General features: G+C 55.0%; 2 protein-coding genes across 2 annotated transcripts; both read right to left on the minus strand.

Moving 5' to 3' along the window:
- Window positions 1-82: 82 nt before the first annotated feature.
- On the minus strand, window positions 83-9,787 carry LOC119133505 (A disintegrin and metalloproteinase with thrombospondin motifs 2-like). Its single transcript, XM_037269423.1, has 25 exons — window positions 9,382-9,787; window positions 8,348-8,718; window positions 6,901-7,081; window positions 6,712-6,827; window positions 6,565-6,648; window positions 6,093-6,176; window positions 5,882-6,035; window positions 5,582-5,687; window positions 5,326-5,469; window positions 4,996-5,128; window positions 4,737-4,850; window positions 4,442-4,587; window positions 4,169-4,261; window positions 3,695-3,777; window positions 3,258-3,391; window positions 3,044-3,167; window positions 2,704-2,784; window positions 2,460-2,623; window positions 2,163-2,322; window positions 1,958-2,090; window positions 1,599-1,806; window positions 1,354-1,534; window positions 1,044-1,118; window positions 849-960; window positions 83-713 (listed from the first exon to the last, which is right to left on the minus strand). Exons 1-25 carry the CDS (start codon window positions 9,449-9,451, stop codon window positions 170-172), a joined length of 3,795 nt encoding a protein of 1,264 aa, XP_037125318.1. The 5' UTR covers window positions 9,452-9,787; the 3' UTR covers window positions 83-169.
- Window positions 9,196-15,547, minus strand: LOC119133579 (enteropeptidase-like). The gene is made up of 22 exons (XM_037269561.1): window positions 15,370-15,547; window positions 15,202-15,292; window positions 14,973-15,082; window positions 14,522-14,662; window positions 14,295-14,444; window positions 13,791-13,896; window positions 13,541-13,697; window positions 13,065-13,206; window positions 12,879-12,968; window positions 12,670-12,795; window positions 12,349-12,492; window positions 12,158-12,268; window positions 11,955-12,078; window positions 11,532-11,627; window positions 11,387-11,436; window positions 11,255-11,305; window positions 10,951-11,095; window positions 10,703-10,878; window positions 10,477-10,572; window positions 10,263-10,402; window positions 10,142-10,196; window positions 9,196-10,066 (listed from the first exon to the last, which is right to left on the minus strand). Exons 1-22 carry the CDS (start codon window positions 15,545-15,547, stop codon window positions 9,954-9,956), a joined length of 2,592 nt encoding a protein of 863 aa, XP_037125456.1. The 3' UTR covers window positions 9,196-9,953.
- Between the last annotated feature and the right edge of the window lie 45 nt (window positions 15,548-15,592).

A 15,592-nucleotide genomic window follows, 5' to 3' on the forward strand; every position in this document is an offset into this window, starting at 1 on the left:
ATATCCAATCATCTCTTTTCTTATAACTGTAGACTGTGTCAGGCTCTCCGTTGGCAGGGACTGAATAGAATTGATGATGATGTTATTGACTTGAGCAGGAAGGGTTGAGACTTTATTGGACTGACAGAAACAAGCATGGCGAATGTCCGCCACTCTCCAGAAACGCGTCCTACAAGGCACCATGTTTTTGGCGGCGTCCGGGCCACCGCAGCTTCTCGTTCAAAAGCTCCTGGATGCGTTTGTTTTGCGTCCGCTCCCGAATGGGGCGACCCCGGGGCACAAAGCGGCTCTGCGAGGCCCTCGTCCCATCGCCGTCCAATCCCACAATGCCGTAGGTAACCTCGCCCCCCGAGTCCTTTGCCATCTTCGGAGACGTCGGCGGAAAGGGAGACCAACGTTCGTCGGCGGTGGGGCTCTTCCTGCCGGGGGTGATGACATCATCTGTCGTCCTGAGGGGCGGAGTCAGGGACATTTGACCGGCGGCGGTTGCAGTGGCAACAGAGGTTACCATAGCAACAGTGGGCGTGGGCTCAGTGAGGAAAACCAGCGGCACGGGCGTCGGCGTGACCAGCTCGGCGGCGTCCCGGGAGGGGGCATATTCCTCGTCGTCGTAGTCCACGTAAATAAAGTCGGTGGTGCTGGGGGACGGAGTCATGGTCCAAGCACTGCTGGTGGGGGAGGGGCTTGGCTGTGGCGTCACTGAGGTGGACATGCTAAAAAAACAACACAAAGAGCATTATGAGCACGTAGAAACAAACACGTCGACACTTAAGAAGCTCACGTATCAATACGTTTGAAAGCTGACGATGCATATAAAGGTGCGTGATGGCAGCGTGCTGGCGGGTCACCTGAAGTTGCTGCAGGACTTGCAGCACATTTGTCTGTAGGCCACGTTGGCACAGTAGCGACTGAGCGACTCCATGCGACAAAACGCCGACCGGTCGCCACGGCAACGCTGCCCTGCAGATACAACCCACCCGCAAGCGTCATGACAGCCTAGCACAACTGGAAGAGCAACAGTGAGTGGAAAGAGTTTGCGCTACTTGAGGCGGTCTTAGCCGGCGCGCCGTCCGTATTGGATCTGGACAGCCACTGGACCATGAAGCTCTTCGGGTCACCTGCGGGAGAAAAACAAAATCGGAGTACCTATCAAAAATAGGTATCTGCTACTTTACAAAATATACTAGCGCAATTAAAAGTACAAAGGAGTGCTCCAAATTGTCACTCAGAAGTACCTGGGCTAGGATTTGACTTCCCACCTGTGATCAGGGAATAAATTCCACTTTGAAGTCAAGGTAGCGCCTGCGCACTTCCACGCCTGCACACGCTGCGCGACACGTCAGGCACGCTTACCGCCACAGGGTGGCGCACGACATGTGCGGTTCGCGATGGGCGGGACCAGGCTGCCGCAGTCCCCCGTAGAGCCTTCCGGAGAGCCTTCCGGAGAGCCTTCCGGAGAGCCTTCCGGAGAGCCATCGGGCCGCACGCAGGCCACCCGACGCTCCTGCGTGCCGTTGCCGCAGATGACGGAACACTGCGACACAGAACCTGCGTCACCGCTACTAACCGTGAGCCCGCTTTCCCTGAGCCCGCCTTACCGGCGTCCAGGGCCCGGCCCGCCACACCGCTGGGCACAAGAAGCGGTTGCAGGGCCGCTTGGCGTCCGGCCGGCGGTCCTGGCAGAGTTCGCTGTTGACGGAAAGCCGCCGCCCGCCGACGGAGACCAGCTGGCAGCCCACCCAGCGACGCTGCCACCCGCTTTGGCCACAGGAGGCGCTGCATGCCTCCCAGCCTCCGGTCATCCAACTGATTGGTTGGGAGCAGAAAGGGCGTCCGTCGTGTGTACACAACGTGGCTCACCGAGTGTTTGGTGCTCTGACGAGTGTCTGACGTTGCTACGGTAACCACTGGAGCGTTCCCGCCAAGACCAGCGGAGCGACACCATTTGTGACCTTACCGTGGCGGGCTGCAGACGTCGAGGTTGCAACTGCGTGTGATAGCTCTCGGCTTGCTGATGTTGGAGCAGAAGGTTCTCTGAACCATCACCCCGTCGGCCTTCCGTCGGCATCCGAAGCGGGTGTACTGTTTCCCTGGCGAGCGGAGGAGGAGTCAAGCGGTGCTCCACATCCACGGCAAGCGGGTGGGGGCGAGCCCTGCTTTACCTCCGCCGCACGACTTGGAGCACACAGACCACTGCTTGAGCGCCCACTCGTAAAAGATGGCGTCCTCCTGCACCAGGTTGGACTCCAGCGAAGAGCGCAGGTGGTCCTGGATCACAAACTTGTAAGACACCGTCACCTTGGCGTCGCCGTGGGAACGGAGCTGCCGGAGAGAGCGAAAGCGGTGTTTCTCAAGACGCCGCTAAACAGCGAGTGAACCCGTTGAGTAGCGGCAGCACTTTTTTCAACGCGCCCGAAAAGCGGCTGGCGCTTCTGCGCAACGTTGCGCTGAGCGCTCACCAGGATGACCACGCCGTACTTGAGGGGGCCCTCGGTCCGCACCGCCTCCTGCACCGCGCTGTGCGTGTACTGCCAGGCCACGCCCATCTCCACCAGCGTGCGGGACGTCGGCTCGGCGCCCTCGCCGTTCAGGAACAGGCGACCGCTCTCCTGGTTCCTGAGCGCTGCGCAACCGAGAAACTCGGGGTGACCCGGGTGGCGGGACACGCGGGTCGGCCGGAGCTAAGGCGGCGCCTCCTCCTACCGATGACGTGAGGGGTCCTCCTGAACTCTTGCACCAGGAGGTGTCGCGCTCCTCGAGGAATCTCCAGGATCTTCAGGTAACCTAGGCCGCCGTATTATTTGTCCAGCGGTAGGCAAAGCGTGTGGAAATCCAAGACGAGAAAGCGCAAGCGTTAGGGCTACAAGCCAGCCGCACAAAGTAGGACGACACGGCTCGCGACCGATGACACGGTGTATGAAAAGCCACGCGTGCGTCCTGATACCATTGATATGATGGCTCAAACGACTGCTTTGTTTGCACAAGTATGCGCTTTCAGTCGATGGATGACTCCCCCGAGCAGGTGCTGGGTGGGCGGAGTCACCTGTTTTGTTGGCGCTGCGACTGAAGTTTCCCTTGATCACACGACAAGTGGAGCGATCTCCACCGCATACGCCGCAGCGGTCCTCCTGGCGGTCCGACGCGATCTCGCCGTCACATCCTACGTGCTGCCAGCGAAGGAGGAGGAATGCAGGTGAGGAAAGCGAGATGAGATGATGAGACGAGCAACCATCACCAGGAGCGTCACAAATAGGCACCTCACACTCTCCTCGGACGCACACGCTGTAGGCGTCGTCGTAGGAGCACAGCGTCCCGTCGTGCACCGCTCTCTTCATGGAAACCAGGGCCCCCGTCTCGTTGGAGCGACAGAACAGGTTGCATCGCTCGTCAGCTGATGGAACGGAACGCAGCCGTCGAGTGAGACGGGAGGGAGGCAAAAAGCGTGCGAGAGAGAGAGAGACAGAGAAAGGCGTCACGACTTGGCCAATGAGAGCGGGCGATATGGTGTGGCCAACAGATCACGAGCGGGACGCGGGACATTTTGAGGGAGACATTTTCAGTCTGAGCAACCAAAAGTACATTTGCAGATGACTGCCTGATGACTTCAACATGTGGCAGGCAGGCAGGCAGGCAGGCAGGCTAGGCAGGCTAGGCATGCTCATCCAATTGTGTGCACATGTGCGTGTGTAGTTACGGTCGCTGTGTTCCACAGGCAGCCAGTGATGTTTTTTTCCCTGGTATTCCAAAGCGTGGTCCCAGGCGCTACACTGCTCCGCCCTGAAACACACCACGTGTCAAGCCATTCCAGTACATTGTTTCCCCGCCGCCATGCCGAGCCACTGCAGTGGGGTTGCTTCATCGATTCCTTACAAGTTACTACTTTCATTATAGGTCCGTCCAACTCATGACACTCAAGTCCCTGGCGGTCATGAAATCATTCCCGTCATTCAACAATTTACATTCCAAGGCACCCAGAGTCAATCCAGACGTCAAGCGGTTTCAGGTCAGCTCATTGAGTCGGTAGCAATTAAGCAAAATCTTTTTGTCCCCGAGACAACCGCAGCAGCCGAGTTGCGCTCGAGTCAATACGGACACGGAGAAATGAGAGGGCTCACCCCCTCGAGCCGAGCACACGGCCGTTTGACTCCACGGGGATCTTCTCGCTCACCTGAAGTCAGTCGTGGGCGGACACTGCTTTTGTTGGTTGCACAGTTGGAACTCGAAAGTGTTTCCAAAGCAGGCTCGCCCCCCGTTGGCCGGCCTGGACACAGCAACAGGAAGCGTCTACGTGTTCATTCGGTCGGTCCCCGGAGCCCTCGTGGCTCCACTAGGATTGGACTAAAAGTCAAGTAGGAATTCCTTTGAGATACCCAGCTCACCATAAGGTGGGCGGTGCACCATACAGATCATCGGGAGTGATTCCCAACACAACCTCACTCACGCTGGACTATCGCAGCTCCTGGAGCGGATCCGGACGCCGCCCCCGCAGGTCCTGGAGCAGCCGGTGTAGGCGCTCCACGAGCTCCAGCCGCCGTCTTGTCTCAGGAGGTTCACCGTCAGTGTGATGCAGAAGCCTTTGAAGCAGTGCTGAGGAAGACGGACAGAGACGGACAGAGACGGACAGAGACGGACAGAGACGGACAGAGACGGACAGAGATGGGCGTCACGCAGACGGAGTCGTCGGGAGCGAGAGCAACGGCAGGGCGCCGGCCGAGCGGGGCGCTGCGCTCGCTCACCATGCCGGGTCCGCACGGCGTCCCGTCCAGAGGCGGACCTTTCGTGGATCTGCAGAACAAAGGATGGTTGTAGTCGCTGCACCACAGCTGCTGGCAAGGCTGTGGGTTGGGATACTGACGGCAACAAACAAACACACCAGCATGGATCAACACTTAAGCGTGGACCAGCACCCTCCCTCCTCCTCCTCAGCAAAACAAACACAATGATACCAAAAGAAGTCAACAGAGACCTTGGAAAAAGGCGCAAGTCAAGACTTACAGCGGTGCAACTTCCGTATCCTGGACCAAAATCAAAGTTGCACTGCTGCTCCATGGAGTACTCGAACCCTGGCAAAAGGGGCGGAGTCGGCCAATCAGGGCTGAACGGGTCGTCTCGGAGACAGTCGTACGTACTAACCGGGGAAAGACAAACACTTGTGACGCGGGGACGGAATGGGACGGACGGAGACAAGAAATGGGAAAAAGGAACTCAACAGAAAGGGAGGACAAGTGGACAGGGAGCAGGCAAAATAAAGTGGCGGGGCGGCCGGTGAACGGGAAGTGGAAAGGAAGGGGACCAGAAAGGGACAGACAAAGGCAAAAGTCTTACTGCAGGTACTTGTGCAGCTCGCTCCAGCTGCATCTGGACCAGTGGTAGCGGTAGAACGTGGCCTCCACTTGCGGCGACATGATGCTGCCCACGGACACGTCGTCGTCGCACTCGTTGGCTTCACCGTCGTGCTCCATTCCCAACCTGCGTGAGCGAGCGGCGACACGCTGCAGCAGCGAGGGCAAAGCGGCGGGCGGGCGGGCTGACGGACGGGGCGTCGCCCTTGTTTTTGCGCTTGCGTCTTTGTGTGCCTCACACGTGTCCGATTTCATGCGCTGCCACGAAAGCTGACGAGAAACCGTCCTCGAAGACCAGAACGCAGCTCTGGTGCATCTTGCACATCCCTGTGACAGGAGCGTAGCCTGCGCACACGTAGCGCGACTATTAGCATAGGGAGCATTAGCGCCAGCAGTGCTCAAGCTTGTTTTAGCGCTTGGTCGTTGTAGGAGTGCTCACATAAGCATCATTTGTCTTCTGTTAGCAGTGTGCATTAGCACTGGCTCACTTTGTTGGCTCATATTAGCAAAGTAGGCTGGCGCTTAGCGCTAGGCAGTACCTAGCATGCCGGAGGGTCCAAACTCCCGTCTGCTCAGGTAGACCAGGTGGTCATGCTGCTGGTTGGGGTTTTGCTCCCTCTGCTGGATGTAAGACCAGCCGCATACGTTCTCCAGGCTTTTCTGGGCATTGCCCACCGAGATGAGCTCCTGGGACTAGAGGAATGACCTCTCGGTATCACAAGTATCCATGAGCCATCATATTTCTGGTACCTTGGACGGAGACAGCATGACGATTCGCACCAGAACAACGTTGATGTTGGCACCGAGAGACTGGTCTTGATAGATCTCGTTAACCTGCAACACATGGGTCCCAACGCTGAAGGATCTGCTTCTGCTTCCACTCAACTTCTAGAAGTATTACCTCAGAACGTTATGCTAAAATCAGAGACAGGGGACTTGATTTAAGGTGCTAATTTCGAGGACCTACAGTCATTCATGACAGACTCCTCTTGACTTGGTCATCATGAGACAGGACTTGCAGACTTGCACCAGGCAACTTGACAGGTCTTGCCGTTGAGGAGCATTTTCACGATACCGTGGTGTGCGACATGTTGTGTTTTGACAAGAAATGTTTTATTTTGGGACCTGCTTTGTCACAACAACTCGGGACTTGGTTGAAGGTTACGACTGGAGACAAACTTTTGACGAGCACGTAGTGTACGTGACTGGTGCGTCCACTTACGATGTTCATGAAGGTGAGGAGATATTTCTGGACCTGTTGTTGTCCGTGGAAAAGAAGTACAGAATAATCTACGGCGAGCAGGACCTGCGGAGTCAGCAGGTTGAGTCTTGGGACCGACAGGCCGCGAACGTACGTGACGTTCGTTACCTCTATGTTGAAAATATCTGCCTCTTTGATGTAGCGCCGCCGCCGCCGCTGCTGCTGCTGCCGCCAGCCTGAGGCAGACTCGGACCTCGGCAGATCCGGGGAACCTAAGAGAGGTCCTGAAGATATCGTCAAAATCGTCAGCGAATGCCAACGTGACATCGGATGCCGATGAAGAAGCATTCTCCTGACCTCGCTGGAAGTCAGCGCTTCGATGGACGCCCCGTCGTTCGGACTTGACGATAGCGGACGAGGGATAAACGATGTGCGGTCGTCCTCCTTCCCCGTCGTCAAGTCGGCTCTGGCCTGCCGGCCCCCCGCGATACAGGGGCTCAATGAAAAAGTCCGCTTCCCTCGTTCGAATCACCCCGGCCTGCCCACACGTACACGTACACCATTGACGAGTGGAGTTCGACACGGGAACTACTGTACCGAAGGCAGAATTCAAGCAAATAAGAGCGTCCAATGATCTACTGAGAATCTACTGAAGGCCATTTACTACAGAAGCAGTATCACTGAAGGTCTCACCAATAATGAAGATCAACTGCAGATCTCCAGATGATCTACAACGTGCTTCGTGGTTGTTTCCCTACTGAGGGGTTGACCAAAAGTGTACTGAGGGTATACTGAGCATTTACTAAAGGTCCACTTGGGATCCACTTGACTTGGGTTTTAGTTTGGAACTGCAGAATTTACTGAAGAGCCCGAAAACAAAACGAGGACCTCCTTGTGATCCGAAAAGTCTACTACTATCAGGAGCTACTGGATGTCTTGAGATTTATCGCCCGAGAGCTACCGAGGCGCTACTAAATGTCCACTGGGGGTCTCGAGATCATCTAAACTGCAGATGCACTGGGTGAAGGACTGCGGTTGTGGAAAACAGAACAGGATAAGATAGGATAGGAGCGGAGCGAAAGGTGTCGCGAGCAACGGGAAGTTTGCAAAGAAGACAGCTTTCCAAATAAGAGGGAGTGCGAGTACGAATGAAGTCCTTCCCGTGCGAGTGTTTGTGCAGCTCATTCCTTTCGACAAGTCTCATCTTTCCACGACATCTGGATCCCATCACAGCTGCACTCTGAGCAGCCAGACATTGAAAAGGTCTCCGTGCGCAGCCCGCCGGCAGTGTGCAGGCAGTGTGCAGGCAGTGTGCAGGCAGTGTGCAGGCAGTGTGCAGGCAGTGTGCAGGCAGTGTGCAGGCAGTGTGCAGGCAGTGTGCAGGCAGTGTGCAGGCAGTGTGCAGGCAGTGTGCACGTGGCCGGCCGCTGCCGCTTTTTACAGCCACCCTACCTCCCTCCCTCCCATTCCTTACATCTTAGTTATCGGGCATTTTGACTCCATCGCTTCCCAGCCGAGGAACACACAAAATAGAATGCGGGCGTGGAGCCCACTCTTTACTGAAATGAGCATAATCTTTTTTTGTCACTTTGGTCAAAGCCATGATTCGAGCGGCCGGCCACAGGTGGCTTCACTGATGGTTTGCTTGTCCGCTCGTGTCGAAATGGGTCCGTGAGATAAGTGCAACGTGTCAGTTGGTGTATGATCTAGAGACAGATGAGCACCCCGCCGCGCTGGACTTGATAACTGAGCAGTCTGTCAAGTAACAGAATGTCATTGATGCCATGAGATGAGCGCCACTCACCAGTCCGTCGCAGTTGCTAAGGGCAACGCTTGTGTCCTCCATGTTGGACACGCCCCCCGTGTAGAGGCAGCCCGTGTCCCCGATTGGCTCCGAGCGCTTTGGTTCCGACTCCTGCCACCACTCCATGGTGGCGTGCGGGGCCACCAGGCGGAGGTTGGCACGCAGCCGCAGGTGCATCTCCTGTCCAAACACAGTCACGTTGTAGAAGAGCTCCGAGTCCGAAGTCCATGGTGTCTCGCTCCGGGGGGCCTGTCTTTTGCTGCGCGGCGGCGGAGACTGGGCAGAGAGTGACACCGACAGGAAGCGGCCCAGCGAGTCGGTTCTGACTGGGCGAACCACGCTGAACTCGGACAAAACCTCATGGAGGGAATCTGAGAACAACAAATCCATCGCCTCAGGGAATGAGTACGTACTTTTTTTTTTTTTTTTAAATGACAAACACAATCCTTCACCTCATTGGTCGACGAAGACGCGTTCAAACTACAAACTTAATCAATCAATCCGCTCATTGGTAACTTTTCCAGCTGTCACAGACACACTTTCCAGCACGTGATTTGCGGCATGGAAACTTGTTGGAACGCTACGATGATTCCATCTCGTTTCTTATTAGAGCAGATTGGGGACGCCACTGATGGAAATTGTGATGCACTGGAAACAGGACAACCGACGAGCAACTCCATCCACGTATTAGCATACGATACTAATTCCATAGGCTGTACTGTATGATGAACCTGATCTAAAGACCTTGGAAATAGTTGAAGCTATTTTAAAAAAAGACAAAGAAAAGATAAGGCATCGTCTAGGGCCTTGTCAGACTTTTCAAGTTCACGAGAGAAGATACTGCAGCACACGTTTAGCATCCATTTTATGACATCATCCGCCAATCAGTACACGTATTGGCACGAATGAATGAACCAAGCACAGAAGTTTTATACGCTCGCTCAGTCAAGTATATTGTATCGTCGTGTCAAATGGAGGCGTCAAGTACGTTCCATGCCAATATTAGCAGTTCTGCTGCTAGTGTTTGCGGTTACCTGTGCTGCGAGTGCTGACGGGAGAGACGCCCACAAATACAACGAACACCGCGCACACTAGCAAGTCCATGTCTTCATGTCTTCATATCTTCTCGGCTTCGTGCGTTCATATCTTCATGTCCTGGCGACTCGGCTGACTCTCGCTGTGTGTGCGTGAGTATGTGTGTGCGTGCGTGTGCTCACGCGACAGTCGAGTCCTCCTGACTCCACCCACGCACTCGTGCGTGCGAGAGCGCGAGAGAGAGTCAGTGTCTTCTTACGGCCGGCCACGCAGTCAAAGTCAGCGAGAAAGAACACAGTAACGTGATAAAATAACTTTGTGCACATGGAATTTGCACTGCGGCCAATCGGAGCAGCTCGAGCTGGATGATGTCATCGATAGTCACGGCCTCCACAGTGGGGAGGGGGGGGGCAGGGGCAGAGGAGTTCAAGGAAGACGAGGAGAGGAGGAAGTTGAGGAGTCGTAGAAAAAGAAGGAGAGGACAAAGTAGAAGAAGAGAAGGAAAAAAAGAAAGGGGAGGTGAAAGTAGAGTGGCAGGAGAGGAAGAAGAGTAGGAAGAGGAGGTGGATGATCACGATGACCAGGAGCGTCGCGTTTCTGCCATCCAGGCGACAAAGGCCGAGACTCTGGCGTAAACGCCGGGTCGCTCGGGCCGACCGCAACCCATCCCAAAGGACGTGACACCTGTCGGAGACCCATCGATCGCACAGTTAACTTGATTCCGAGCGTAAGTTGAGAAACGGAAGACCAAAAACAGACCAATCAGAGTCCAGTGTCCTTCCTCCTCACACATAAGCGGGCCGCCAGAGTCGCCCTGTGTGAAGAAGTCACGCGTCTTGTCAAGTGTCTTGCGGGCAGGTTTAGGGTGGATGGTGATCACCTGACACGAGTCCACTCCGCCCTCTGGGAAGCCCGCGCACAACATTTTGGACGTGATGGTGTACTCGGGCAAGGCGCGCTGGCACGAGACCTGGCCCACCAGGGGAACCTTGGCCTCCTGCAGAATGTCTGGAAGAGAACCTGTGCAACGGACACACACATGTAGACAAACAGGTAGCAAGACAGACAGGCGGACAGATAGACAGGTGACGGACCCTCCTCAGCCTGCCTCCCCCATCCGGCAATCCAACATTTCTTTTCAGCTGTCAACTCTCGAGCGTTTTCAGGCAAACACACTGGCTGGATCAGGTCTGTGGACAAACGCACGCACGCACGCACGCACGCACGCACGCACGCACGCACGCACGCACACACACCGATTCAGAATGTGCGTGTGCGATTTCTCGGAACAGGAAGCGGGCGGGTGTGTCAAAATACTACCAGTGAAGTTGGTGGGCGTGCTCAGGCGCATCATGGCGATGTCGGCCTCTTTGCTGAGTCTGTTGTAGTGCGGGTTGATGATCACGGCATCAATTTGGAACGAGTGCACGGCACCGGCCTGGCTCTGAGCCCGAAGACCCAACTTGGCCGACCAGCGGCCCAGGGGGCGCTCCTTCCTGCCAAAGACGCGTCGTCAGCTCCACCGTACCGTCAGACCTGGCTACGGTCAACTCGGCGCTCTCACCCACCCGTACACGCAGTGGGCGGCAGTCAGCAGCCAACGGCGACCGAGCAAAGCGGCACCGCACACGTGGCGACCGTTCCAGTGCAGCGACACCATCCACGGCCACGCCCCTTTGGCGGCGTCCGACCCACCCACCACTCGGACCTCCCCTTATTTGAAAAAACAAAAAAGAGCAAATGCTAAATCAGGTTGGAAATCGCAACAACGTAAGAAGGGTGACGTGTGGGGGGGTTTTCTCCCCAGACAGAAGAAACACAAATACTACGTATGTGACTTTGCAAATGTTCACTGCAGTTTCCCGCTCTCACCATCTGCCGATTGGTCGACAGTGTCGCTGGTGACGAGACGAAGGCCGCATGCTGAAAACAAACAAAACAAAACAAAGGCGACAAGTGCAATGCGCCGCGGGTGACTTCGATGAAGGGTGGCGACTTACTCACGCTGATTGTCACAGCGGAGGGAAACCACGCGGTGGCCCACGCAACGCTCGCTGCAAAACCAAAAACAATCGACTCTGGTTGGAAATGACGTCAAGCGTTCGTTGACGTGTTTGACAAAGACACACTCTCCCAAGTCTTTGCGTACCTCACGCTGGATTCCAGACTTCCGTTAGCGGTGACCTCGACACTGGCGAAAGGTGAATCTCCCGGCACGGCGGGCAGCAGCGTGGACACCCCCGACCTGGACGACGGCTATGGGTAGTCAACTTGTATTTGCAGTGACAAGTCGGAGCCTTGACTTGGTCTTCCTGTATCCCAGGTGCTGACTGACTGGGTAGCATCCCAATTAGCGCTGTATCCCAAGTACTGACAGGTCAGGTCCTACGAGTACCCCAGATTGGTCGCTACGTATCGGTCAGGTAGTTCCGACAAATAGTATCAATGGAGAAATAGATAATCAAATAAATAATTGGCCTATGTCAACTCAAGTCGCCTTTGAATCCCCTGCATCTTACTCAAGCAGTCAAGCTGTATCCGAGGCGCTGACCGGTCAGGTGCTACAGTCTACCTGTATCCCAAGTACTGACAGATGAAGACAGACAGGCGCGGGGTCCAGGTGTCTCCGCACACGGCATACTGAGAGGAGGCCATCTGAAAGCGGAGACGACCGGAGGCGTTCTCCTGCAACACGACTGAAAGCGCTCGTCTGCGTCAAGTACATTTTGCTCAACGTGACCGAGTCCCGCTTTGCGTGATCCGGGCTGTCCTCACCACAGTTAGCTTCGTCGGAAGCGTCGGCGCAGTCCACCCTCCCGTCGCACTGACGCTTTCCATGGATACAGCTGCCCGTGTCACATTGGAACTGCTCCGCAGCGCACGGTTCTGCTTCGGCCACACGAGCACACGTACGGACATGCGGCGGCGTGTCTCCACAACTTCATATCGGTGGCAGCGGACCTCACCTGAAGACCCCAGGGCAACCCCGGAGGTAAAGTTGGCTTTGAAACCCCGTCCGTTACCCGAGCTGTCCGTGAAGAACCAGACGGTCACCCGATTGCGCGTTGAAAACAAGTCTCGGGCGGTGCCGCCGCTCCCAGTGAGAACGGCTGCGCGATCGCAAGGGGACAGAGCGCACATCTTAATATTAGGAATCAGCCGTACAGTCAGTCCATTGTCGTCTCCTCACTAGCGTGTAGGAGAGAGCCGCATCCTGGAAGCATTCCCACTTCATTTCTTCAGTTAGGCTAACGTGCCACCATAGTCGTGAGACGTACGAGACTCACCCAGTAAGGTCGAGTTAGGCCCCGCCCCGTCGCGCAGCTCCACGACGTCGTAGTTGTCTTCGACATCAAAGTCTAGGAAGTGGACGTGGATGTTTCGACCTGGCAGAGCGTGGAGCGTCCACACGCCTGCGGGAGGAAAGGATGACCACGGCAGACGTCAGGCCGCTTTGATCAACAATCAATCAACAAAGCCGGCCGAGAGTTCTCACAGCGAGCTCCGTTCCCGTAGGCTCGCGGGTAATTCGGTGAACTGAAGGTGGAGTTTGGCTCCCACACGTCGAAAGGACCACCGCAGTCAGCTGACGTAAGACCGAACCAGACAAGAAAGAGCGGAGTCGGTCGCTCGCTCGCTCGCCATAGCAATTACGGCCCAGGAGAGTGGGCGCGGTGCTTACCCGACACGGTGGGGACAGGTGTCGGAGTGGGCACTAAGGTGGGTTCCGGGGGGGCGGGCCCACAAGGCTGGGGCATCAAAGTGATGTCATCCAAGGCGATGTCATTTCTCATCCCGCCTTTCTTCAGAGCTTCAAACACAATCTGCACACATCGATTGGAGTCGGGTCAGTCTGAAACCAGTTGGGGATCACGATCGAAGCAGCTCGAAAGCACTAGGAAAGAAGTCGGCAATCCATTTGGGAAAAACAGCTTCTTATTCTTTTGAACTCAGTTGGAATTCTCCTTCAAATCAGCGAAAATCATGAGGAGCATAAGCAGAGCTAACTCACTTTTGTTGAATCCAGTCTGAATTGTAGTTTAAAGTCTTTAAATGGGTTAAAGGCGATTTGAAAATCAGCTTTTGAAATCATTTGGATAATTCAGTAAAGTCCATTTTGATATCAGGCTTCAAATCAGTTGGAGTCACTTGATCCACCTGAGTGTCAGTGGTAGAGTTGAGGAGCACTTGTCCGTAGTTCCAGTGGTCACCATAGTTCCCGTCCCTGCGGAACACCACCGCGTCCACGCCGCCTGGATATGCGCCACGTAGCGACAGTTGAAGACGGTGGACGTCTTCCCCAAACATGTGATACCTTCAAATTCAGCCCACACCGCCCAAAACAGGCGTACGCACGAGTTGAGTTTTACACCCGTCAACCATTTCCTCGTTAGTTTGTGCCGTTTACCAAAAGCCAAGGCACATTGGCTGCTTGGGCCCAGTTAGAGGTAGGCTGTAGATCCTGAAAGTCTTCAGCCATTGGCCAGGACTCAGAGGGGTGCTCAAGTAGAAACCTGAGTCAGCAAACACGCGATTAGAACTAGGCTAATACCATGCTAACGCCATGCAAAGACGCCAACTCGGGACCTTACAGAGACCCGATAAAAGAGCTGATCAAGGACCTCTCTCTACCTGATTCTATTTCTCATCCCAAAATGTATACGGCGCCAAATCCAAGACCTTAACCCTAAGACCTTAAGATCTGACCAGGACCTGTCATGACCTAATCGCCGTTCTAGGACATGGGCTGATACCTGATTCAAGACCACAGCGGCACCGGACCTAAACTTGATCAAAGATACAATCAAGGAAGCCGTCCTGCAACTAACTCAATACTGACTCGAGAAGCTGATATTGTACCTGATCTGAAACCTGACCAGGACTTGATCTCGGTCTGATCAAGAGCACTCACCCGACCCGTTTCCTAGCGTGTGATCTATGCTTGGGCCACTGAGCGGCGGAAATGTGGCGCCTCTGCTCCGAAGCCAGTCACCGTCGTCTTCGTGTTCCTGCCTCCAGAAGCAAAAGCCGTGCTCAAATGTGCAGGAAAGCTTCTCCGAATCTGAAAAACAGCAGCAGCAACAACAACATACTAACACTGCTTTTGCCACGGTGGCTCAGAGGTAGCGGCGTGAGCACCTGACAGTTTCGAGAGGTCGCTGGCACGGAAGGTGGCGCTGAATCCCGACCCATCTTCCAAATTGTCTGAGAAAAACTCAATAGTGGATCGGGCCGTCAGAAGCCACACAGTCTCGGGAGGGGTGGAGCCCGAGAGCTCGGCTGCGATTGAAGAATGAATGCTATCAATTCGGGACCGGTTCTTTCTCAACTGGACGCGAGTCAAGATCCGATACAGGACCGGGCCAGGAACTTGGGCGAGGGCATGTCCTCGACCAGATCGAGCTAGACCTAATTCAAGTCTTGACCAGGACCTTACTCTGATCCATAACTTGATCCAAATCTTCTGCCCTTTGACCTGATCAAGGACCTAAAACATGACTTGATAGGAATCTTAACCTGGATCTGATCGAGAACGTGACCCAAGACCTGACCTAGGATCTGACTAGGCACTGCTGTAGGCCCTCCTGACCTGCCATCTTCTTCTCAGGACCAAGCCCTTCGTAAAGTCTCACGATATGGACATTTTCTAGGCTTTCAAACTTGTGGAAGTTGACCTGAACAGAAAATCCCCTTTGGACCCTGAAGGAAACAATAAAAAAAAAAAAACACACACACACACACAAAAAAACCCATTTATGGTTAGGCAATAATTGTTTGCTAACCAATTGTGGAAAGTCTCCAAAGTCTGCTTTTTGGACCTGATGATCCAGCGACAGAAGCTGCTGTTTGCGGAAGAGGCAAACCATCCCGTTGGGCCGTGCAGTGCGAACTGTCCGTCACAGGTCGTTGCTACGGAAACAGTATGACGAGCTTGTCGCAACGACAAAATCTTAAGACTTAAGCGAGGTGGACGGTAAGGCACCGACCGCAGCGAGCGGCGTCTTCGTCGGAAGCGTCGGCGCAGTCGTCGATGCCGTCGCACAGCCGGTCGAGGTGGACGCACGAGGACGAGCATTCGCAGGAAGTGTGGTACGGGGGACACGTGACTGGATGCACCTCCGCCTCTGGTAACACGCGCACGTGCCTCTCGTTAGCCGACGACATCAATGAATAAAAATAATCATAAAAAAATTGCGTAATTGCGTAGTT

Source organism: Syngnathus acus, chromosome 14, assembly GCF_901709675.1.
Source record: "Syngnathus acus chromosome 14, fSynAcu1.2, whole genome shotgun sequence".
NCBI lineage: Eukaryota > Metazoa > Chordata > Actinopteri > Syngnathiformes > Syngnathidae > Syngnathus > Syngnathus acus.

Bases quoted from the DNA above. Each gene is read 5' to 3' on its own strand.
- LOC119133505 (XM_037269423.1), bottom strand. From the start codon at position 9,451: ATGGACTTGCTAGTGTGCGCGGTGTTCGTTGTATTTGTGGGCGTCTCT. The intron at 7,082-8,347 runs GTGAGTGGCGCT...ACGTGTGGGCAG, and splicing joins TTAGCAACTGCGACGGACTG to GCCGGGGTGATTCGAACGAG. The intron at 4,262-4,441 runs GTGAGTGAGGTT...TGCTGTGTCCAG, and splicing joins AGGAGCTGCGATAGTCCAGC to GCCGGCCAACGGGGGGCGAG.
- LOC119133579 (XM_037269561.1), bottom strand. From the start codon at position 15,547: ATGTCGTCGGCTAACGAGAGGCACGTGCGCGTGTTACCAGAGGCGGAG. The intron at 10,573-10,702 runs GTAGTATTTTGA...GTTTGTCCACAG, and splicing joins CACGCCCACCAACTTCACTG to ACCTGATCCAGCCAGTGTGT. The intron at 10,403-10,476 runs GTCCGTCACCTG...TCCGTTGCACAG, and splicing joins GGGGAGGCAGGCTGAGGAGG to GTTCTCTTCCAGACATTCTG.